We start from the raw sequence: 24,234 nt of genomic DNA, 5'->3' as shown, positions 1-24,234 counted from the left end.
TGCATAACAAATTATCCCCATGTTTATCAGCTTAAAACAGTAGGCATTTATTATATCACTGTTTTAGTAGGTGGCTTAGCTGGCTCTTCTGGCTCAGGGATTCTCAGAAGGGTGCAAGGCAGGTGCGGGCCAGGGCTGTTGGCCAGACATCTGTTCCCTGCCATGTGGAGCTCTCTAGAGGGCTACTCACCACATGGCAGCTGGTTTCCACAAGAGCCAGGGCACTGAGGGGTGGGGCGGGGGGTGGGGGTAGGCAAGATGCAAGTCACAGCCTTTTTTTTTTTTTTTTTTTTTGGTTGTCAAATAACCCTTTATTATTGTTCTTTGCAGTGCTTAACTAGCTGGGCATTCCACCGCACCACTGTGGATGTCATCTATGATGTCATGAGGGTGGCGGCCATTAACATTGCAGCCCACAGACTGGGCAGCCCCCAGGATCTTTTTAATGGTTCCAGAGAGTTCTCTAGCTAAAGATTGATGCCGCATCTGTCGGGCAATGTTGACAATCTCATCAAAAGTCATGTTTTCACTGTGCTTAGTGTTTTTCTGCTTCTTCCTTTCTCTTGGTGATTCCTTGAGGGCTTTGATGATCAGGGCAGAGGCAGAAGGTATCACCTCAATCTGGGCCTGTCGGTTCCGAATGGTCAGCTTCACTGTAATCCTCAGACCCTTCCAATCACCAGGTTGCCTTGGCGATGTCATCACCAACTTTTTTTGGAGACAGACCCAGGGGGCCGATCTTGGGGGCCAGGGCAGACGTGGCACCGACTGCCCCACCGGTGCACCTCAGGTACACGACTTTGATCTCGTTGGGGTCGAACTTAGGCGGCATGGTGGAGGCAGCTGGTGTCGGATGAACCCGGATTTAGGACGACCGAAGAAAGTTGCACCTTGGCCTCCTCCGATCCGAAAGCCAAAAGCAAGTCACAGTCTTTTTGTAACATAATCTAGGACGTGACATCCCATGACTTTTGCTGTATTCTATTCATCAGGAGCCAATCACTAGGTCCAGCCATGCTGAAGGGGAGGAGATTACACACACAAAAGCATGAATACCAGCAGGTGTGGATCATTGGTGACCATTTAGACGCTATCAAACACACTGAAATATTGTGAGCTTTTTTTTTTTTAATTTCCCAAGCAGCTATTTCACTTTTTTTTAATTAATTTATTTATTTATTTATTTGCTGCTCTGGGTCTTCATTGCAGCACATGGGCTTCTCTAGTTGCAGCACTCAGGCTTCTCTAGTTGTGGTGCATGGGCTTAGTTGCGGTATGTGGGATTTTAGTTCCACGACCAGGGATCGAACCCGGGCCCCCTGCCTTGGGAGCAAGTAGTCTTAACCGCTGGACCACCAGGGAAGTCCCATGAGCATTTTGGACATTAGCAAAATTCTTCAAAAATTCCCCTTTGAGGGAATTCCCTGGCAGTTCAGTGGTTAGGACTCCGTGCTTTCACTACCAAGAGCCTGGGTTTGATCCCTGGTCGGGGAACTAAGATCCCACAAGCCTCAAGGAGTGGCCAAAAAAAAAAAAAAAAAAATTCCCCTTTAGGGCTGCAGCAGTATCTGAGGGGCCTTGTCTCCTTTACATAAAGATTGAACCAGTGACAGCAGCCTCGCCTTGAAAACTATTTCAAGGGTCATTACTTTCCCCAAAATTCCTTATCAAAAATCCTTGGGCTTCCCTGGTGGCGCAGTGGTTGGGAATCTGCCTGCCAATGCAGGGGACACGGGTTCGAGCCCTGGTCCGGGAAGGTCCCACATGCCACGGAGCAACAAAGCCCGTGCGCCACAACTACTGAGCCTGCGCTCTAGAGCCCACAAGGCACAACTACTGAGCCCACCTGCCACAACTACTGAAGCCCAAGCGCCTAGAGCCTGTGCTCTGCAACAAGAGAAGCCACTGCAATGAGAAGTCCGTGCACCACACGAAGAGTGGCCCCTGCTCCCCACAACTAGAGAAAGCCTGCGCACAGCGTGCAGCAACGAAGACCCAACGCAGCCAAAAATAAATAAATAAATTAAAAAAAGAAAATCCTTGACTCTGCATTATCAAGGGAATTAGAAGGCTTTTATTTAGATCATTAAAACTAAAATTTATAAAATTTATTTATTTATAATCATTAGATAATTAAAACTAAAATTTGTTCTGTAAATATATTATCCTTCTGTTTCAGTTATTATTGCCGCAGAACAGTTACCCAAAAACTGGGTTTGCCTCTTGGTGGGTGTTGAGCCAACAGATACGATCAAGCCAAAGACTGGGAAAAGGAAGGATTCATTATTACTTGCAGCAAGTAAGGAGAACACCAGGGATCTTTCCCAAAGCAGCCTCTCACCGAACAGTAAAACTGTGGAAGTTCTGAGCTAAGGGTACATGCATATTCATGAAGAGGCTTGAGCAGAGGAGAATTCAGCATAGAATTAGGGCAAAGGTTGACAGAGTCCAAGTCTTGGTGGATTGAAGTCAGGAGGGTCAACATCATCATTCCGTCCTCCACCTGGGTGGGGGCCTTAGTTCCTGCTGAACTCAAAGACATATAATTATGTATTGAATATATCCCTTGAGGAGGAACTAGGACTCTGCTTTATCACTGCACTATTGTTTGACCGCCTTCTCTGTTCTGACATCAAGATCCTTGTTACTGAGACCTGTTTGAGGGCAAGCATTGTGGCCAGGCTTAGATCACAAAATGGCTTCTCTCTTTTTTTTTAAATTTGTCCTCGTAGCACGGCTTGTGGGATCTTAGTTCCCCGACCAGGGATCGAACTGAGGCCCCCGGCAGTGAAAGCCCGGAATCCTAACCACTGCACTGCCAGGGACTTCCCCCAAAATGGCTTCTCTTATGTCAAGAATGCCATTCCTGATTCTCTTTCTCCAGGGACCCATTAACCTAACTGCTTACGAAATCACACCAAAATTTAAAGGCTTAAAACAAACATATTTGCTCACAATTCTGCAACTTGAGCAGGGCTTCACAGGTGTAGCTAATCTCTGTTGGGACGAGTCGACTGGGGCTAAGGATGCAGGATGGCTTCACAAAGCTAGTCAGCTGAGGTGACTGTGAGATAGCCAGATCCCTCTCTCTCCCTTCACAGTCTCTCATCCTCCAGGGTCTTGCTCTCTTCCGGTGGCCTCTCTCTTCCTCAGGGTAGTCAAACTTCTTTACATCACAACTGGTTCTAAGAGGGGAAAATGCAAGCCACAGGCTGAGGCCTGAAAGTCATGTGGCACCACTTCTGCTCTGTCCTACTGGTCAAAGCAAACTACGGATTCAAAGGGAAGGGAAAGATAGATGTCACCTCTTGGTGGGAGGAGCAGCATGCATTTACAAGGAAGGTGAGGTCCTGTCTACCATCTTTGATAGCCACCTTTGTAGACAATCCATTATACCTACTTACAGAAACCACCAGACCACCATCCAAGACAAGGCACTCAGTGTTTCTTTTCTAGTAGTGGTGTTAAGGACTGAATGTTCTCACCAAAACACCCACTCCTAAGATCAGTGGCTGGTACTGGTGGTATGGCAAATATGAAGGAAACCTGTAGCATAAACCCTGGCTTTCTCTTTCCCAAGTTCATAGAGAGGGAGTGAGCCACGTGGTCTAACAAAAGAGGTAACTTACCCAGACAGCTCTCCTTGGGCCTGCAATGTACAATTAGAAAACAATATCATCTGGAAATGCTTTGCAGGAAGTCAGGTCAGAATCACAGAAAGGACCCAAGATTGGCATTCAAGAGACCTGAAGTCTGGAGGTGGCCTGTGCGACATACTATCTCTGTGTCTCTGAACAAATCAAGAACAAATCTCTGGGCCTCAGTTTCCTATATGTAAAGTGAAGGGCTTTAACTAAGGTCCCCAGTACCTCTGACGCTCTCTACCTCTCCACAAACCAAACTTTATGAATCCATCCAGCGGATAGCTGGTTCTGTACACACTGCTAAAGAGGGTCTTGGGGGTCACTGAGGATATGAACAGGTGAAGGGCAGATGAAGGCAGGGCTGGAGTGTTACCGAGTCCAAGCTCACTCTGCTCGCCAAACAACAGGCCAATAAATCAGGAGACGAGCTGTTGAGGCAAGGAATACGACTTTATTTGAAAAGCAGGCAGACCGAGAAGATGGCGGACTAGGGTCCCCAAAAAACCATCTTATCTGGGTCTGGATGCCAGTTTCTTTTATAGAACAGAGAGGGGTAAGAGGTGAGGAAGTAAAGTAAAAAGGCCGTATATCTTGCAAAACATCTCCTCCTGTGGCCTGCATCAGGGAGGGGATGTGTTAATTTCTTCTTTGCAGCCATTCACAGGTGGGCAGTGTCAGACTGTCTCCCTGTGAGCTGAACAAAGGCACTTTAGTTTAACATTCAGGCACAGGGGCAGGGTTCCCTAAGGCAGGCCATTATGTATGATTATAATAACAAAAACAATGAAAAGCAAAGGTTAAATTCAAAGAAACAAATCCAACATGGAGTCAAAATTGGCTCTTCCCCGGGGCTTCCCTGGTGGCGCAGTGGTTAAGAATCTGCCTGCCAATGCAGGAGACACGGGTTTGAGCCCTGGTCTCAGAAGATCTCACATGACACGGAGCAACTAAGCCTGTGTGCCACGACTACTGAGCCCCCGTGCCACAACTACTGAAGCCCGTGAGCCTAGAGCCCGTGCTCCGCAACAAGAGAAGCCACCACAATAAGCATGAGCACCTCAACGAAGAGTAGCCCCCGCTCGCCGCAACCAGAGAAGGCCCGCGTGCACCAACGAAGACCCAACGCAGCCAAAAATAAATAAATTATTTTTCTAAAAAAAGAAAAGGCAGAAGATGGCGGAGTAGAAGGACGTGCTCTCACTCCCTCTTGCGAGAGCACCAGAATCACAACTGGCTGCTGGACAATCATCGACAGGAAGACACTGGACTTCACCAAGGAGGATACCCCACGTCCAAGGACAGAGGAGAAGCCACAGTGAGACGGTAGGAGGGGCGCAATCAGAGTAAAATCAAATCCCATAACTGCTGGGTGGGTGACTCACAGACTGGCGAGCACTTATACCACAGAAGTCCACCCACTGGAGTGAACGTTCTGAGCCCCACGTCAGGCTTCCCAACCTGGGGGTCTGGCAACGGGAGGAGGAATTCATAGAGAATCAGACTTTGAAGCCTAGTGGGAATTGATTGCAGGACTTCGACAGGACTGGGGGAAACAGAGACCCCACTCTTGGAGGGCACACACAAAATAGTGTGTGCATCGGGACCCAGGGGAAGGAGCAGTGACCCTGGGGGAGACTGAACCAGACATAACTGCTGGTGTTGGGGGGTCTCCTGCAGAGGCGGGGGCTGGCTCTGTTTCACCGTGGGGACAAGGACACTGGCAGCGGAGGTTCTGGGAAGTACTCCTTGGCGTGAGCCCTCCCAGAGTCTGCCATTAGCCCCACCAAAGAGCCCGGGTAGGCTCCAGTGTTGGGTTGCCTCAGGCAAAACAACCAACAGGGAGGGAACCCAGCCCCACCCATCAACAGTCAAGTGGATTAAAGTTTTACGGAGCTCTGACCGCCACAGCAACAGTCAGCTCTACCCACCTCCAGAGCCTCCCATCAAGCCTCTTAGATAGCCTCAACCACCAGAGGGCAGACAGCAGAAGCAAGAAAAACTACAGTCCTGCAGCCTGTGGAACAGAAACCACATTTACAGAAAGATAGACAAGATGAAAAGGCAGAAGGCTATATACCAGATGAAGGAACAAGAAAAAACCCCAGAAAAACAACTAAATGAAGTGGAGATAAGCAACCTTCCAGAAAAAGAATTCAGAATAATGATAGTGAAGATGATCCAGGACCTTGGAATAAGAATGGAGGCAAAGATTGAGAAGATGCAAGAAATGATTAACAAAGACCTAGAAGAATTAAAGAACAAACAAACAGAGATGACCAATACAATAACTGAAATGAAAACTACACTAGAAGGAATCAATAGTAGAATAACTGAGGCAGAAGAACGGATAAGTGACCTGGAAGACAGAATGGTGGAATTCACTGCTGTGGAACAGACTAAAGAAAAAAGAATGAAAAGAAATGAAGACAGCCTAAGAGACCTCTGGGACAACATTAAACGCAACAACATTTGCATTATGGGGGTCCCAGAAGGAGAAGAGAGAGAGAAAGGACCAGAGAAAATATTTGAAGAGATTATAGTCGAAAACTTCCCTAAAATGGGAAAGGAAATAGCCACCCAAGTCCAGGAAGCGCAGAGAGTCCCATACAGGATAAACCCAAGGAGAAGCACTCCGAGACACATAGTAATCAAAGTGGCAAAAATTAAAGACAAAGAAAAATTATTGAAAGCAGCAAAGGAAAAACGACAAATAACATACAAGGGAACTCCCATAAGGTTAACAGCTGATTTCTCAGCAGAAACTCTACAAGCCAGAAGGGAGTGGCATGATATACTCAAAGTGATGAAAGGGAAGAACCTACAACCAAGATTACTCTACCCGGCAAGGATCTCATTTAGATTTGATGGAGAAATCAAAAGCTTTACAGACAAGCAAAAGCTAAGAGAATTCAGCACCACCAAACCAGCTCTACAACAAATGTTAAAGGAACTTCTCTAAGTGGGAAACACAAGAGAAGAAAAGGACCTACAAAAACAAACCCAAAACAATTAAGAAAATGGTCATAGGAACATACATATCGATAATTACCTTAAATGTGAATGGATTAAATGCTCCAACCAAAAGACACAGGCTTGCTGAATGGATACAAAAACAAGACCCATATATATGCTGTCTACAAGAGACCCACTTTAGACCTAGGGACACATACAGACTGAAAGTGAGGGGATGGAAAAAGATATTCCATGCAAATGGAAATCAAAAGAAAGCTGGAGTAGCTATACTCATATCAGATAAAATAGACTTTAAAATAAAGAATGTTACAAGAGACAAGGAAGGACACTACATAATGATCAAGGGATCAATCCAAGAAGAAGATATAACAATTATAAATATATATGCACCCAACATAGGAGCACCTCATTACATAAGGCAACTGCTAACAGCTATAAAAGAGGAAATTGACAGTAACACAATAATAGTGGGGGACTTTAGCACCTCACTTACACCAATGGACAGATCATCCAAAATGAAAATAAATAAGGAAACAGAAGCTTTAAATGACACAATAGACCAGATAGATTTAATTGATATTTATAGGACATTCCATCCAAAAACAGCAGATTACACGTTCTTCTCAAGTGCGCACGGAACATTCTCCAGGATAGATCACATCTTGGGTCACAAATCAAGCCTCAGTAAATTTAGAAAATTGAAATCATATCAAGCATCTTTTCTGACCACAACGCTATGAGATTAGAAATGAATTACAGGGGAAAAAACGTAAAAAACACAAACACATGGATGCTAAACAATATGTTGCTAAATAACCAAGAGATCACTGAAGAAATCAAAGAGGAAATCAAAAAATACCTAGAGACAAATGACAATGAAAACACGACAACCCAAAACCTATGGGATGCAGCAAAAGCAGTTCTAAGAGGGAAGTTTATAGCTATACAAGCCTACCTAAAGAAACAAGAAAAATCTCAAGTAAACAATCTAACCTTACACCTAAAGAAACTAGAGAAAGAAGAACAAACAAAACCCAAAGTTAGCAGAAGGAAAGAAATCATAAAGATCAGAGCAGAAATAAATGAAATAGAAACAAAGAAAACAATAGCAAAGATCAATAAAACGAAAAGCTGGTTCTTTGAGAAGATAAACAAAATTGATAAGCCATTAGCCAGACTCATCAAGAAAAAGAGGGAGAGGACTCAAATCAATAAAATCAGTAATGAAAAAGGAGAAGTTACAACAGACACCACAGAAATACAAAGCATCCTAAGAGACTACTACAAGCAACTTTATGCCAATAAAATGGACAACCTGGAAGAAATGGACAAATTCTTAGAAAGGTATAACCTTCCAAGACTGAACCAGGAAGAAGCAGAAAATATGAACAGACCAATCACAAGTAATGAAATTGAAACTGTGATTAAAAATCTTCCAACAAACAAAAGTCCAGGACCAGATGGCTTCACAGGTGAATTCCATCAAACATTTAGAGAAGAGCTAACACCTATCCTTCTCAAACTCTTCCAAAAAATTGCAGAGGAAGGAACACTCCCAAACTCCTTCTATGAGGCCACCATCACCCTGATACCAAAACCAGACAAAGACACTACAAAAAAAGAAAATTACAGACCAATATCACTGATGAATATAGATGCAAAAATCCTCAACAAAATACTAGCAAACAGAATCCAACAGCACATTAAAAGGATCATACACCACGATCAAGTGGGATTTAACCCAGGGATGCAAGGATTCTTCAATATACGCAAATCAATCAATGTGATACACCATATTAACAAATTGAAGGATAAAAACCATATGATCATCTCAATAGATGCAGAAAAAGCTTTTGACAAAATTCAACACCCATTTATGATAAAAACTCTCCAGAAAGTGGGCATAGAGGGAACCTACCTCAACATAATAAAGGCCATATATGACAAACCCACAGCAAACATCATTCTCAATGGTGAAAAACTGAAAGCATTTCCTCTAAGATCAGGAACGAGACAAGGATGTCCACTCTCACCACTATTATTCAACATAGTTCTGGAAGTCCTAGCCACGGCAATCAGAGAAGAAAAAGAAATAAAAGGAATACAAATTGGAAAAGAAGAAGTAAAACTGTCACTGTTTGCAGATGACATGATACTATACATAGAGAATCCTAAAGATGCCACCAGAAAACTGCTAGAGCTAATTAATGAATATGGTAAAGTTGCAGGATACAAAGTTAATGCACAGAAATCTCTTGCATTCCTATACACTAATGATGAAAAATCTGAAAGAGAAATTATGGAAACACTCCCATTTACCATTGCAACAAAAAGAATAAAATACCTAGGAATAAACCTACCTAGGGAGACAAAAGATCTGTATGCAGAAAACTATAAGACACTGATGAAAGAAATTAAAGATGATTCCAACAGATGGAGAGATATACCATGTTCTTGGATTGGAAGAATCAACATTGTGAAAATGACTATACTACCCAAAGCAATCTACAGATTCAATGCAATCCCTATCAAATTACCAATGGCATTTTTTACAGAGCTAGAACAAATCATCTTAAAATTTGTATGGAGACAGAAAAGACCCCGAATAGCCAAAGCAGTCTTGAGGGAAAAAAACGGAGCTGGAGGAATCAGACTCCCTGACTTCAGACTATACTACAAAGCTGCAGTAATCAAGACAATATGGTACTGGCACAAAAACAGAAACATAGATCAATGGAACAGGATAGAAAGCCCAGAGATAAACCCACGCACCTATGGTCAACTAATCTATGACAAAGGAGGCAAAGATATACAATGGAGAAAAGACAGTCTCTTCAATAAGTGGTGCTGGGAAAACTGGACAGCTACATGTAAAAGAATGAAATTAGAATACTCCCTAACACCATACACAAAAATAAACTCAAAATGGATTAGAGACCTAAATGTAAGACTGGACACTATAAAACTCTTAGAGGAAAACATAGGAAGAACACTCTTTGACATAAATCACAGCAAGATCTTTTTTGATCCACCTCCTAGAGTAATGGAAATAAAAACAAAAATAAACAAATGGGACCTAATGAAACTTCAAAGCTTTTGCACAGCAAAGGAAACCATAAACAAGACGAAAAGACAACCCTCAGAATGGGAGAAAATATTTGCAAACGAATCAACAAAGGATTAATCTCCAAAATATATAAACAGCTCATTCAGCTCAATATTAAAGAAACAAACAACCCAATCCAAAAATGGGCAGAAGACCTAAATAGACATTTCTCCAAAGAAGACATACAGACGGCCACGAAGCACATGAAAAGATGCTCAACATCACTAATTATTAGAGAAATGCAAATCAAAACTACAATGAGGTATCACCTCACACCAGTTAGAATGGGCATCATCAGAAAATCTACAAACAACAAATGCTGGAGAGGGTGTGGAGAAAAGGGAACCCTCTTGCGCTGTTGGTGGGAATGTAAATTGATGCAGCCACTATGGAGAACAATATGGAGGTTCCTTAAAAAACTAAAAATAGAATTACCATATGACCCAGCAATCCCACTACTGGGCATATACCCAGAGAAAACCGTAATTCAAAAAGACACATGCACCCGAATGTTCATTGCAGCACTATTTACAATAGCCAGGTCATGGAAGCAACCTAAATGCCCATCAACAGACGAATGGATAAAGAAGTTGTGGTACATATATACAATGGAATATTACTCAGTCATAAAAAGGAACGAAATTGAGTCATTTGTTGAGACGTGGATGGATCTAGAGACTGTCATACAGAGTGAAGTAAGTCAGAAAGAGAAAAACAAATATCGTATATTAACGCATGTATGTGGAACCTAGAAAAATGGTACAGATGAGCCGGTTTGCAGGGCAGAAGTTGAGACACAGACGTAGAGAACAGACATATGGACACCAAGGGGGGAAAACTGCGGTGGGGTGGGGATGGTGGTGTGCTGAATTGGGCAATTGGGATTGACATGTATACACTGATGTGTATAAAATTGATGACTAATAAGAACCTGCAGTATAAACAAACAAACAAAACAACTAATACTAAACTTTCATTGGGTTATTTGTATGGAAATATGTTAATATAAATGTTTCAGACATTAAAAAAAAAAAAAAAAGAAAAGGCAGGGGGCACAGATGACTCCCAAGTGACTGGGACAGTGAGATCAGGAGAGAATATGGAGAGAGAAGCATTTTGGGGCTAATATGATCAATGTGGAGGTTGTGATGATGTAGTTTTCTCTTCACCATGGAAGCATTCCATGCTCACTAAAGGAAACTTCGGAAATAATTTTTAAGCTAGGAAGAAGAAAATGTTACTTCGAATTCCCATCATTCAAATGCCATCACTTTCACCACTTTGGTGGACTATCTTAGTCTTTTTTCCCCTCGTGTGTAGGTTTTGTCTTCTGGATGTAAGAAGCAGCATAAGGTAGTGAGAAAAGTGTAGTTTTTGATGTCAGAGAGACTTGAGATAAAATTCTGGCTCTGTCACTTTTTTCAGGTGTCAAATGTTTTATCTGTATTAACTCATTTAACCATCATACTAACCCTGTGAAGCCCCACTTCATATACAAGGAGGCTAAGGCACAGAGGGGCTAAATAAGTTGCCAAAGTCTACAACTGATAGTAAGTGGCAGATGAAAGAGTTAAACCCAGTAGTCTTGAGTCTGAAGCCCACAAGCTGAACCCCTACACAGTCTTGCCTCCCACTCTTCACTGCGTGACCTTGATGGAGTTTAGTGAGCCTCTCTGCAAAGCAGAAACTATTCTCAGAGCTGTTATGGGAATCAGAGATCACAGATGTCGAGTGTCTGGCACACAGCAGGCATCTCAAATGGGGGCTGATCATCACTTGAAAGTTTGTGTTTCAGGCAAGTTGAATCTGAGGTGAGGGTGGAATTTCCAGCTGAAGTCAGAATTGTAAGTGCAGTAAAGCAGTGTTTAGGTGCTGAAGCAACAGACTTGGCCTTCCTGGACTCCAGTCCCTGCTCTGCCACCTAACTGCCACGTGACCTGACAAGTTCATTCACCTGTCTGAGCCTGTTTGCTCATCTGTAAAAGGGGAATAAAAATAGTACCTACTTTCTTGGTTTGTTTTGAGTATATGGGGCAATGCGTGGGAAATACATAGGGTTTGGGCAATGTCAGGGCTTGACAGATGTACGTTTTTGTAATGGTGTATATGATCGAATGGAAGTAATGTGTAATGTGTAATGGTGTAATGGAAGTAATGATTAATCTGCAGTAATATTACCATAAGGTAACAGTCTCCTATGTTAGGATTCTTGTATGCATAAGGTATTGAAGGAGGCAGGAATCAAATCTCAACAAAATCCTTTCTTTCCAGTAACTGCACAATCATATGCTTCATTCCTGGTGTACCATCATTGCTCTATGTTCCCCACTGTGCCTGGGGCAGTGGAAAAACCCAGAAAATCCAGAGAAGGGGAGACAGACCTCATATTCCCACCCCCAACACTCATAATGTGGGCAGCTAGGGAATGTTGCAGTTTAGCCAGGAAAATGATTGAAGGGTTGGCTACAGGACCTAGTAGGTAAAGCTGCTCTAGATAAGAAAGTAGGAAGACCGTTCCCATTGGGCTGGGGTTTGTTAAGTCATCATGAAAAGGTGTGGAATCTCTTTTGGGGGAAAGCATTAATAGGACCAATCTTGCTCTGTAAAGAATGGACTTTAGGAGGAGCTCTTCTCTCAGGAAATACAATGAGCCTGGCTTCAAGGAGTCCATGGCTCTGTGAAGGTCATTAGCTCAGCTACTTTGGTAAGCTGGAATTTCTAGCTTCCAAGGATGTTACTTCACTGGAAGAAAGCAGCCAGCTCCTGACCAGGAGCACCCCACCTGGTGAGAGAGGAGAGGAATTCTGCAGAGAAGGGATCAACCCACCAAGGAGGCTAACAGGGACTCAGCTCCGACAGTGACCCGAATGTAAACGTTAGTACAAGATGAGGAAGGGCCTCAAACCAAAAGGAACCACTGCACATCAAGCAGGGAAGCCTGGCCGCTGGAAATCTCCTGTTTCTCACTCTGACAGAAAGGAGGGCTTCCGGAGCTGGCAAAGGTGGTGACGATGGAGCAGGCATCCTGGATTCCAGTTACCAAAGGTGCAGCCACGCAGTTTCTGGGATCTGTTCCTGCCACAAGATGGAAATGATTTCCTGAGGGCTGACGACGACAGCGAGATCTTTTGCATCGGGCTTTCCCCCATTTCTTCTCCGCCGGCCCCTTCCCAAGCGCCTCAGGCCTGGATCTGGGAATGCCGGCCCGGACCGGAAAGGGAGGCCGGAGGCAGCCGCCCCAGAGCGCCCGACCCACCCTCGGGTGCCTGACTTCGCTGAAGCGTCCTCCTGACCTGTCCGGGCCTCCGGGAATAGGGGTGTACTTCTGGGGTGCGGGGAACCCCACGAGGCTGGACTCGGTGGATCCAGTGGCCCGGGGCAGGGCGCCCCAGCCTCTGAGCCCGTTTGGGCACCAGGCTGAGGGAGAAGGGTCGGGGATCCCAGAGATGCGGATAGGCGGTCCGGAAGCTGGGGCTGGACAGGCGCACAGGGCGTGGGCGGAGCCGGCGGCGCTGGGGTTAATGTCCGCCCCGCCCCGGCCGCGCTGACTCAGTTTCACCAGAAACTAGGGGGGAGGAGGTGGCAGATCCCCAGCGCACCGGACACCGGGGCGGAAGCTGCGGCCCGAGCCGCGCAGGAAGCCGGGACCGGAACCTCGCCTGGCCCGGCCCCACCCCACTCACCTGAGCAGGTAACCAGGGCCGAGGTGAGCGAGGAGGAGGTGAAGCGGGTTCTGAGCATGTTTGGCCCTTTGTTCTCTGCTCGTTCGTGTGTCCGGGTACGTGAGCTCCTTTAGACGTCCGTCTGGCCGTCCGTCGGGCGGTCGGGTCACCGGAGTGTGCGTGGGAGGACCGGGCCCGCGTGCCCCTCTCCACTCCCGGGGTGCTCGGTGCTCCCCGGTCCTCCCCTTCACTTCCTGCGGGCCCGCCCACCTACCTTGAAGTCTCCCGGCTGATCCGATGTCTCCTCCTCCGTCCCCTCCCCTCTCTCAGGTCGCTATCACCCTCGGAGCTCAGGGGCCCCCACTGTGAAGGTGACCCCCGTGGGGAGGAGGGCGACGGTCCCTGGGGGGATGATGGCCGGGGCCCGCCTCTCCCAGGCCCGCATCCCTGCGGTCGCCGTGTGGCTCCTTTGCGCGCTCGGCTTCCTGGGCACCGAGGCCGGGCCGCCGCCCGTGCCCCCCAGTCTGCTCACGGCCGACAACTGCCTGGACCGCTTTACCCCCGGGGTGCCTGCCTTCGTGCTCGACACCGACGCCTCGGTGAGAAACGGCGCCACCTTCCTGCGCTCCCTCACCGTGCGCCGCGGCCGGGACTGCGTGCACGCCTGCTGCAGCTCCAACGACTGCAATCTGGCGCTGGTCGAGTTGCAGCCCGACGGCGGGGAGGACGCCATCGCCTCCTGCTTCCTCATCAACTGCCTCTACGAGCAGAACTTCGTGTGCAAGTTCGCGCCCAGGGAGGGCTTCATCAACTACCTCACGCGGGAGGTTTACCGCTCCTACCGCGAGCTGCGGACCCAGGGATTCGGAGGTAAGGACGAGGGTGCCAGGATTCGGGGAGACTCAGAGAAGGGACTGGTTATGGAGTCCTGCGCGAGGCATCAGAACGCAGTTAGGAGGAGAGTCCCATTCGACCCCAACTCCTCCTTAGAAGTAGGCGATACAAACAGTAAATAAAGGACAGGCTACAGGAGTGGGGAGGGCTGACACCCTAGAGCACAAACTGGCTCCTGCCTGAATTCAGGATGTTGAGTGGGTTGGTGCTCTGGGATGTGTGTACAGGAGAGAGGACGCAGCTTCTCGGGATTCGCACTTCTGGCCCCAATAGGCCAAGTCAGGGAGTTAGCTGTCTGGAGGCCACCTGGTGACTAGATAGATAGAAGATACGCCTGGTGCCTTGGCGGAGCACTGTCCTAGGTACCTTGGTGCCCTGTCAAATGAACCTGGTGAAGGATAGGTTCCTTCTCCACTGCTGGGCTTGGGATTGGTTATAGCATCTCTCTGTACTCCTCCCCCCACGAGCTGATTTTTTGGTGGTCTGGGGGAAACTGCCAGGCCCCGAGAGTCTAAAGAACAAGCCCAGTCTGGGGGTGACCCAATTGGGGAGGGGGCAGTATTGAGGGCGCAGTAGCCTAGAGGCTCTGGGGTGGGGGTGTGGAGGGTTGCTGGGTGAGTCAGCCCACTGGTATGTATACCTGGTAGGGAAGGGATGTCAGCTGTCCAGGCAAGTGTGTGTGTGTGTGTGTGTGTGTGTGTGTGTGTGTAAGACAGGCAGGGCTCTCCCTGCTTAGGATCTGGTAACCAAGCTGTCTGCTCACCTTGTTTACTTCCAGAATAAGAGCAAAGTCGGACCCAGGGCTCCTTCTCTTTCCTCCTGGGACTGAGCAGTTAGCTGGGGTCAGGGCCCCTCCAGAGACCTTCATTCCCCATTCTCTCCACCTGCTGTTCTGGCCAGGTGGGGCTCCGGGGCAGGGATGGGTCACTCTGATAACCTCTGTTAGCTCTCTACAGTTTGCTGATTGCTATGCCACTCAGGCTCTCACCTAGGCATCATGACAACCACCTCTGAAAAGGGTGCTATTAGTAGTCATCCCACTTTTAGATTAGGAAACTGACTCCCATGTTAAATAATTTGCCCAGGATAACACTGCCCACAACCTGGGACTCAACCCCAGGCAGGACCTCCAAAAGTCCTGTGCTGTTCCTCACACAAGACTACCTTTCTGGTAGAAACCTGTCTCTGATCCAGGACAGCTCAGTGGACAACAGAACCAGAGACTGGGGAGCCCAGTGGTCAGGATTGGACTGGAGCTGGGTGGTCTCAGTTCTGGAAAGTAGAAAAGGGACTTTCCTCTCCAGCCTTTCCTCTTCTCCCTATCCCTCCAATAGCTCTGGATCTCTGAGGAGAGGTGGGGTGGAGATTCCGGGAGGGGGACACTGTCTCTGGGCCAGGCTGGGCCACTGAGTCCCACTGGGCCAGGGCCTGAGCCTGTTCCACAAGGAAGCAGCAGAGTGTAGGTGGTGATACTCTAATTGACCTGAGCTGCCTGCCCTCCCTGCTCTGCCAGGACCCCTCACTGTAGGGCTAGCGCCTGAAACTCTGGGGTCTGGTCAGGAAGCTGAGCTGGATGGGGCCTTCCTCATCTGGAAACCTCCCCACCCCCTTACTGGCCTGGTTGGCACAAGACAGGATGGAGTGGGGATTTCCTGGGACCTGTGGGGAGCTGGGTAGAGCTTGGACTTAGTGTGGGCCCCAGGCCATTTCAGGGCACCGCAGCGTTTTGGGGAGTGGGGGATGCCATGTGCATGTCAAGGAGTCCATTCTTAGCTGAGTCCCATTAGAGAGGTTGGAAGTACAAAGAGGGTACAAAGAGGGTCAAGCCACTGTGCCATCCTGGAGGCTAGGCTAGGGTAGACCGAGGCAGGCAAAGTGGGCAAGTGCTCAGGGCTTCTAAAACCTTTGATTTACTGGGGAGACTCCTCCCCAGGGTGGGTTGATCTGTTCCCCCTTTCCCGCCTATGGCCAGGCCAGTCCAGTCCAGATTGCTGGGGCCTCCTGAGCACCCTGCTCTTTCTTCCTCTCCCCTTCCCCCTCTTTCCGTTGGAGGAGTGGCTTAGAAGGTGGAGTCTGTGTTTGCCTTGAGAGTCCTGAGGCCTGGCAGCTGGGGGAGGGGCTGGCTTTATTGCTACTCTGGCCCTTTGCTCTCTTGGGGGTGGGAAAAAGGGAGTGGTAGGGCAGGGCATCTGCCCCTTGCTCCTGGGGGCTGGGGCTTGGAGAGGACCAGCTGTGTGTGGGTGGACATTGCTGATTTGGCCCAAGGTCTGCCGTGCCACTCAGCTTGCCACTTCCACCCTGGGGGCCAGTGGGGCTAGCCTATCTTTCTGCTAGTAGACTGCCGAGTAGTCTGTCTTCTTTCCCCTTTGCGACTGCTGATTACTTCCTGAAAAATGCAAGGAAGGAGGAATGGGCTCCTCCCAGCTCACTGCCCCCTTGGCTTGGCCTCTCACCTCAGGGCCTGGGGATGGCCCCTGTTGGGCCCTTAAGCCACTGGGCTGGGGCTTGGTTCCAAACAGGTACTTTCCTGCTCTCCCAGTCTTATTTCCCCTCAACCGAGGTTCCCTTTTCTCATTCCCGTAGCCCTCTGCACCATTTGATGTGTTCCTCTGTGGAAGTTCTCCCCTCCCATCCCTTTGCTGTCACTGTGTGTCCTGGTCTTCTCACCTCTGGGACCACCCTCTGAGAGTTCCCTGTTGGCTCTGCTTTCTCTGCCTCATCAAAGAGGAATCCCTGTGACTCAGCCTCCTACCAGCTGTTCTTATCTCTTTACCTTCTCTTCTTTGAACTCTTACACTTGATGTAACCCTCTGCAGAGCCTCTGTGGAGGGCAGTTGGGCAATACACACCCAAAGTGTAAATGCATATAACCCTCAACACGATTCCACTTGCAGGAACTCATCTTGCGGCTATGCTTAAACATGTGTAAAACAACTTACCAGGCAATCAGTCACTGTACCATTGTTTATAAGAGCAAAGAATTGGAAAGAATCTCAGTGTCTGTCAACACATCCTATAATTGGATACTGTGGTGCTGTTTTAATCATAATAATAAACCCTGAGGTAGCAAGGGTTAGTTCTTAGTAGGGAGGGAGGGAGGAAAGAAGGAAGGAAGGAGGAAACGAAGGAGGGAGGGAGGTAGGAAAGAAGGACCTACATCAAGAGAGACTGATGGACTGGTTAAATGTGTTGTAAATTTTGGTGCATTCATACAGTAAGTATTATGCAACAACAACAAAAAAAGAAGAAGAAGTTCTTTATATATTGCTATGACTGATTTCCAGTATATATTAAGGGAAAAGCAAGATGAAGAACTAACATGCTTGTGAATGTTCTATACACTCTCTCTTGATACTCACACATACACATACACCCAAACTAGTAATTGAGAATGCCTCTGGAGAGAGGAACCTGGGGGTTTAAGAATCGGGGACTTAATTCTCACTACCCTTTTGTATTTTTTGCATATTTCATCATGTACATGTATTACCTAAGCTAAAAACAAAAACAAAACCCAAAGATTATAAAGATTATTTAAAAAATCACACTTCTAAGCACATATGGCCTGCAGCATGGTGTTTTGATGTTTTGGAGAGAGCATGAATCAGACCAGGGTTCAAACCCCAGCTCTGCCGTTTTGAAACTGAGCGACCCTGGGCAAGTCATTTAACCTCTCTGGTGTCAATTTGCTCATCTGGAAAGAGGGGCGAGAATGCAGTTGTGGCAGGATCTATCCAGCCCACCCCGTCTCCTTAATGTCCACCAAACCAGTCTTGCAAATTCCCGACTCCTTGCTTTGGCTCATCATGTTTTCTGCTGTCATCAACAACACAGAACATTCTTCCCCACAACCAAACAAATAAAAACAAAAGGATCAAAAAAGCCTTTCTCCCTTCTTCACAAAGCCTTGCCTTTTCCCTCTAGCTTGCTGTGGTCTTTCCCTTCTCTAAACATCCACTTCCTTTTCTTGTACATGTATCACACAGCCCTTCGTCTTGTTGGGTCTTTCTCCCATTTTGCTTCCTGTTATTGGGTCTTACCTGCCTAAATGGACCGTAGTACCCTCAAGGGCAGTGTGTCCATTTCCTAGGGCTGCTGTGCCATGTTACTACACCCTGGGTGAGTGAAGACACTAGAAATGTACCATCTCACAGTTCTGGAGGCCAGAAGTCCAAACTCAAGGTGTCAGCAGGGCCACACTCGCTCTGAAGACCCCGGTTGGGGGAGGGTATGGTTGCCTTGCGTCCCCTTGTAACTGGAGGCAGAGTCTGTCTGAGGTGGCAGAGGCATCCTGCTCCTGTGCCAATCATCGTGGGACACCAGGGCTTGACGTGGTGCCGCCTGGGGCTCTGCTCAAGGTCTCTGTCCGGATGGGCTTCTTAGCAGTGATATGGGCCGCAGAGTGAGGGCTGATGGTGTTAATTACACATTGACTTATTTGGCTTTTCAAAAGTATCGTTACTCTTAACTTTTTAAAGCAATTAGCACAAGTTCCTGCTTATTGTAGAAAACAGGAAAAGTCCCCCTTCCAAATATACGTGCATATATTGATATATATCTATATCTATATATATATATATATATAGTGTGTATATATATATATAGTATATGTATATTGATATATATATAGATATATATCAATATATATTGATATATGTATTTTTTTTTCTTTTTTTCCTAAATGGGATCAGATGGCAATGCTGTTTAGTTATTTGCTTCAGGAAGTTGGTTTTACAACATAAAAATGTCTTAAGTATAATATATCTAAACAGAGGGCAAGAAGATGGTTTAGTTGTGAAATTGCATCTGTGTCTCAGGCAGGCTGCCGAGTCCTAGGTTGGTCTAGTTGCGACCCATAAGGCACCAGCCCCCCACCCCAGGAGAGATCCTGTCCATTCAGTGAGAGTTGACCTTACTTCACCTTCCTCCCAGGGTCCCGGATCCCCAAGGCCTGGGAAGGCACAGACTTGAAGGTACAGCCACAGGAACCCCTGGTGCTGAAGGGTATGGAGAGCACAGATTGGCACCTACTGCAGGGTGACACAGACGTCAGGGTAAAGGTGCGACGCTGGGCTGGCTCCCTGACCCCCACCTCAGCTCTCCAGGGCCCCTTTCTGGGGCCGTAGGCCAAACTGCGGCTCCAGATGGGGTGGGGTGGATAGAAGCTGGGGATCCATTTAATACCAAGTCCCTCTGCTCCCCACGGTGGGGCAGGGGGGCTGACTGGGAGGACCTGGGGCCAACCAGGGGCATCAAGGGGTCCCAGCCTGATGGCCACTCCTGTGTTTAGAGGAATGATCCAGACCAGGTGGAGCTGTGGGGACTCAAGGAAGGCAGCTACCTGTTCCAGCTGACAGTGGCCGGTTCAGACCAGCCAGAGAGCATGTCCAACATCACAGTCACCGTGCTGTCCCCCAAGCAGACAGAAGGTGAGGAAGGGGGTTGGGGGGGCAGACCCAGGACTCACCTACTCCCTGCACCCTGCTCTGGCTCTGTTGATTGGCCCTCGGAGCTCCCTCACCAGCTTTCCTTCCCCCAGAATATTGCCTCGCATCCAGCAAGGTGGGCCGCTGCCGTGGTTCCTTCCCCCGCTGGTACTACAACCCCACGGAACAGATCTGCAAGAGTTTCATTTATGGAGGTTGTCTGGGCAACAAGAACAACTACCTTCGGGAAGAAGAGTGCAAGCTCGCCTGCCGCAATGTGCAAGGTGGGCCTTTGTGAAGCAGTGTTGGGGCTCAGGTGACATTCCCCCAGGGTAGGTGTTCTCTCGTCACGGGTCAGGGAGGTGAGCGTGGGAATCCCCTGTTCCTAGGCCCCCTATCAGCTCATCCCTGCTGGGGCCTGGCCCTGCCTCCTCTCACTTCTCTGTTTTTCTCTCCCAGGCCCCTCAGTGGAAAGGCATCATCCAGGTGGGCTTTGCTCCTGTCCCTATTCCCCTCACCCCTGCCAGCTCTCCAACCTCTCTCAAGTCCAGGCCCCTGACCACACTGCCCTGGCCCAACAACCCATTCCTACCATCAGGATGAAGGCCCACGAGTGCCCCAGCCCTTGCAGCCCAGGATCCTCCTATCAGCTTCTGCCCATTTTGTGTGTAGAAGGGTATAAGGGACAGGGGTGGAAAGGGAACCGGGGTTGTGTCATGATGCCACCTTGGGGTAGAGAGGGCCAGGTAGATGATGGACTCTTGGTATTTGCTGGCCACTGCTTGAGCCTGACCTCACCGTCCACCCCGTCCCGCCCCCACCCAGTGTGCTCTGGCACCTGTCACTCCAGCAAGTTCCGCTGCAGTGATGGCTGCTGCATCGACAGCTTCCTGGAGTGTGATGACACTCCCGACTGCCCCGACGCCTCCGATGAGGCCACCTGTGAAAACTGTGAGGCCTGGGGGATGGAGGGCGGTGGGCGCAGCAGGGGAGGTCCAGACCACTCACCCCACACCTCTGGGAGACCCTTGTCAGGTCTGTGCCTCTGATCTTTCATCTTTGCAGATACCAGAGGCTTCGATAAACTCCAGAGGATCCACTTCCCCAGGGATAAAGGTGAGCTCCTGCCCAGGTCCCCTGGGTCAGGGCTGGCACTGCTATCCTCACTCATCCCATCAATGGGCCGAAGGCCTGCTGTGTGTACCAGGCTGTGGGCAGAAAGCTGGGTGGGGGGTGTCCTGGACTTTCCTTCTGTGTTTCCCAAGCATCATACATCCTCTTAACACGTTCAGAAATTTAGCCATGCCTACATATCACTGAGATGTTATTTATTTAACTTAACGTATTAAAAAGGAAATTTCACGTCACTACTGTAAATGAAAAGCCACTATTATATGCCACGATCTGAGACTGACTATTAAAATAAGTATAATAGGGACTTCCCTGGTGGCGCAGTGGTTAAGAATCTGCCTGCCAATGCAGGGGACACGGATTCGATCCCTGGTCCGGGAAGATCCCACATGCCGCGGAGCAACTAAGCCCGTGCGCCACAACTACTGAGCCTGTGCTCTAGAGCCCATGCGCCTAGAGCCCGTGCTCCACAACAAGAGAAGCCACTGCAATGAGAAGCCCACACACCGCAACAAAGAGTAGCCCCCGCTCACCGCAACTAGAGAAATCCCGGGCACAGCAACGAAGACCCAACGCAGCCAAAAATAAAAATAAATAAATAAATAAATAAATTTTAAATAAATAAATAAATAAGTAAGTATAATAAAACGTGGTAATAAATTTTAGCTGGACATTGTTGTCTGCCAAGGCTCAGACCCTTAGCCTTCTTTGTTAAAAGGTAGACTATCCAGTGCTAGAGAGAAAACCAAGACCTTGATAGAATTGGGAATGCTGAAAGAAAATTGAAAAATAATTATATGAGTCAGTCTAGGGTGATTCTGGGCCTAAGCTTACTCTCCTGTATTTATCTTCCTTGCAACACTTTAGATGGGCCAGATATTTCTGGGGCCCCCAGGCCCTCATTGAGTCACAGCCATCCTCAGCATGAGGAGGAGGGTCAGGAGGTGGTGGGCAGCAACGTTGTGGAGCCTGGTGGTGGCAGGGAGGCCCCGTGGACACTCACCCCTTTGCCTGCTCCTTACCCCCCAGGCCACTGCATAGACCTGCCAGACACGGGCCTCTGCTTGGAGAGCATCCCTCGCTGGTACTACAACCCGTTCACTGAACGCTGCGCCCGCTTTACCTATGGCGGTTGTTATGGCAACAAGAACAACTTTGAGGAGGAGGAGCAGTGCCTTGAGTCCTGTCGTGGCATCTCCAGTGAGCAGGGCTGTGGGGGGCGGAAGATGGGGAGGGGAAAGGCTTAGCTAGAGCATTTGGCTCTGTCCCAAGGCCTGGGCTGGTCACACCTCGTCCTCAGAGCACCTGGAGTAGCGGTGGGAAAGGATGGCATTGGGTCTGGGGCACTGCTGAAGAGCAGCTGTGTCTTTGAACCCTTTGTATTGACTTGTCTCTCCACGACCCCCGCCCCCTCCCCCCGCCCTGATCATTTTGTAGAGAAGGATGTGTTTGGTCTGCGGCGGGAAAGCCCCATTCCCAACACAGGTAAGCCCCCATCTGCCCTGTCACCACTGAGTAGGTATCAACTCAAGGATCAACTCACACAATTGGTTGTGACTGCCTAAGCCAGTGTGGAGAAGGATCCTGAGGTTGGCTAAAGGGACAGAGTGCCACGATCAATAGTGATAGCTGCCAGGGGCAAGGGAGAGAAGCATAAAAATGCATGCCAGGTGTGTGTGCCGTCAGCATCCCGGGCCTTTCCCCACACTACCTGCAAGTAGAGCAACCTGGAGCCGAGACCCAAAGCCCATCAGAATCCCTCTCACCGAGCTCCCAACGGAGCTGGTTGAGCTGCTCACATGCCCGAGGGCCTTCCACGCCCGGCATCCATTTGCCTTGGTCCCTTCCATACAGAGTGGGGGTGGGCGTCAGAACTGAGCAGGCCCTGGGAGCACCTCATTTGGCTCCTTCTTCCTCCAGGATCCGTGGAGGTAGCCATTGCAGTGCTCCTGGGCACCTGCATCGTGGTGGTGGTAGCCATCCTGGGTTACTGCTTCTTCAAGAACCAGAGGAAGGGCTTCCACAGACACCGCCACCACCACCCCCCACCCTCTACCCCCACCAGCACCAAGGTATCCACCACCGAGGACATGGAGCACCTGGTCTACTACCAAACAACCCGACCCCTCTGAGCCTGGGGCTCTAGAGGGCTCTGGCCAGTTCTCACCTGGCCCTGCTTCCTCCTTGCCAAGATGGAGGCCTGGGCTGAGGAAGACTTTGGGACCCGACTCCTCCAGCCTGTTCTGCCTCCAGGGCCAGGGCTCCAGACCCTCTTGGAGGTGTCTCAGCTAAGCTTAGGCTACTTGTTCCTGAGAAAGCTCAAGGGTCTGCAAGGAGCAGGAAACCTCTGAGCCAGGAATCCCACGCATGGTTGGACCCGTCTGCCTAGGACTTCAGAGGAAGTTGGAATTTTGCTTCCTGTTCAGAGCTGCCTGCCCCCATCCCATGACCTTGGGAAGGGGCCTGGGGTGGCGTCAGAGGCTGGAGGCCCCAACTCCGTCCTCCAGAGCTGCCCCTCCCACCCTGCAAAGTCCAGGGCTGGGGTGCGGGGGAGGACGTCCCTGTATATTCTGTGTTGTACAGAGCTGCTTTCTGTTTATTTAATGCCGTGGCGGGTGGGTGAGAGGAGTGGAAAGTGGCTGTCTGGCCGCTGCCGCCTCTTCCCCTTCCCTGTGGAGTGAGCCCCAACCTGGCCTGGCCTGGCACACACAGCCAGATCTTCCGCAGCCCCCAGGGCCCTGCAACATCACACTCCCTCCTGCTCCCCTACTTCCCACCGGCCCCAGTCCACCCACAGTGTAATAAAGTGATTTGTCCTGTGAGTCTCCTGCCTCTGCTCTGTGGGCCAGGAGAGGGACAGAGCTGCACGGGGAGATGCGACTGCCCCGTCCTACCGGTTCAGGCTTTGGTCACCCTGTTTAGCAGGTTTTCCCGCCCTTCCCGAAACTGTCCTAGCCCCAGCCCCTGAGGGTCGGGAGAAGTGCCAAGTCTGACCGCCAGTGGGTGGGGAGGGGAGAAAGGGCCGTGGGAATAGGGGGGCCTAGGGAGGCCACGGAGCACTGTTTCTTCCGGGTTTGAACCTGCAGTGTGTAGTTGAGGGTGGGGGGCGGCGGGGGGGAAGGGGAGGGTGCATAGTCTTGAACCCTGGTTCTTTTTTTTCCGCGGCGTTTGGGAATCTTAGCTCCCTGACCAGGGATGGAACCCAGGCCCCCTGCAGTGGAAGCACGGAGCCCTAAACACTGGACCGCCAGGGAAGTCCCCTGAACCCTGGTTCTTATCTCTGCTCCCTTTGGTGTGGGTGCAGGGGTCCCATGTGGCCAGCCACAGAAGCCTCTGCTTCTTTACCGGAGTGTAGTTGCTCCCCAGGCTCTGAGGAGCAGGGGAGGAAGGAGCCTTTA

The 24,234-nt window shown here is 49.1% G+C and overlaps 1 protein-coding gene and 1 pseudogene across 5 annotated transcripts; one reads left to right on the top strand and one right to left on the bottom strand.

Moving 5' to 3' along the window:
- Positions 1–22: 22 nt before the first annotated feature.
- Positions 23–13,247, bottom strand: LOC133084218 (large ribosomal subunit protein uL11-like; annotated as a pseudogene).
- On the top strand, positions 12,409–23,658 carry SPINT1 (serine peptidase inhibitor, Kunitz type 1). Of its 5 annotated transcripts, XM_061180488.1 has the most exons (12): positions 12,409–12,598; positions 12,699–13,501; positions 13,716–14,255; positions 19,212–19,339; positions 19,570–19,708; positions 19,819–19,989; positions 20,165–20,191; positions 20,531–20,656; positions 20,771–20,821; positions 21,866–22,036; positions 22,274–22,321; positions 22,757–23,658. In XM_061180488.1, the coding sequence occupies exons 3-12, from the start codon at positions 13,796–13,798 to the stop codon at positions 22,966–22,968; spliced, it is 1,533 nt and encodes a 510-aa protein (XP_061036471.1). In that variant the 5' UTR covers positions 12,409–12,598; positions 12,699–13,501; positions 13,716–13,795; the 3' UTR covers positions 22,969–23,658. The 5 variants fall into 5 exon arrangements, with proteins under 5 accessions (XP_061036471.1, XP_061036472.1, XP_061036473.1 ...); XM_061180489.1 differs by having other exon boundaries at positions 12,409–13,414; XM_061180490.1 differs by having other exon boundaries at positions 12,409–13,429.
- The last annotated feature ends 576 nt before the right edge of the window (positions 23,659–24,234 follow it).

Source organism: Eubalaena glacialis, chromosome 2, assembly GCF_028564815.1.
Source record: "Eubalaena glacialis isolate mEubGla1 chromosome 2, mEubGla1.1.hap2.+ XY, whole genome shotgun sequence".
NCBI lineage: Eukaryota > Metazoa > Chordata > Mammalia > Artiodactyla > Balaenidae > Eubalaena > Eubalaena glacialis.
This window is presented reverse-complemented; position numbering and strand designations above follow the sequence as displayed.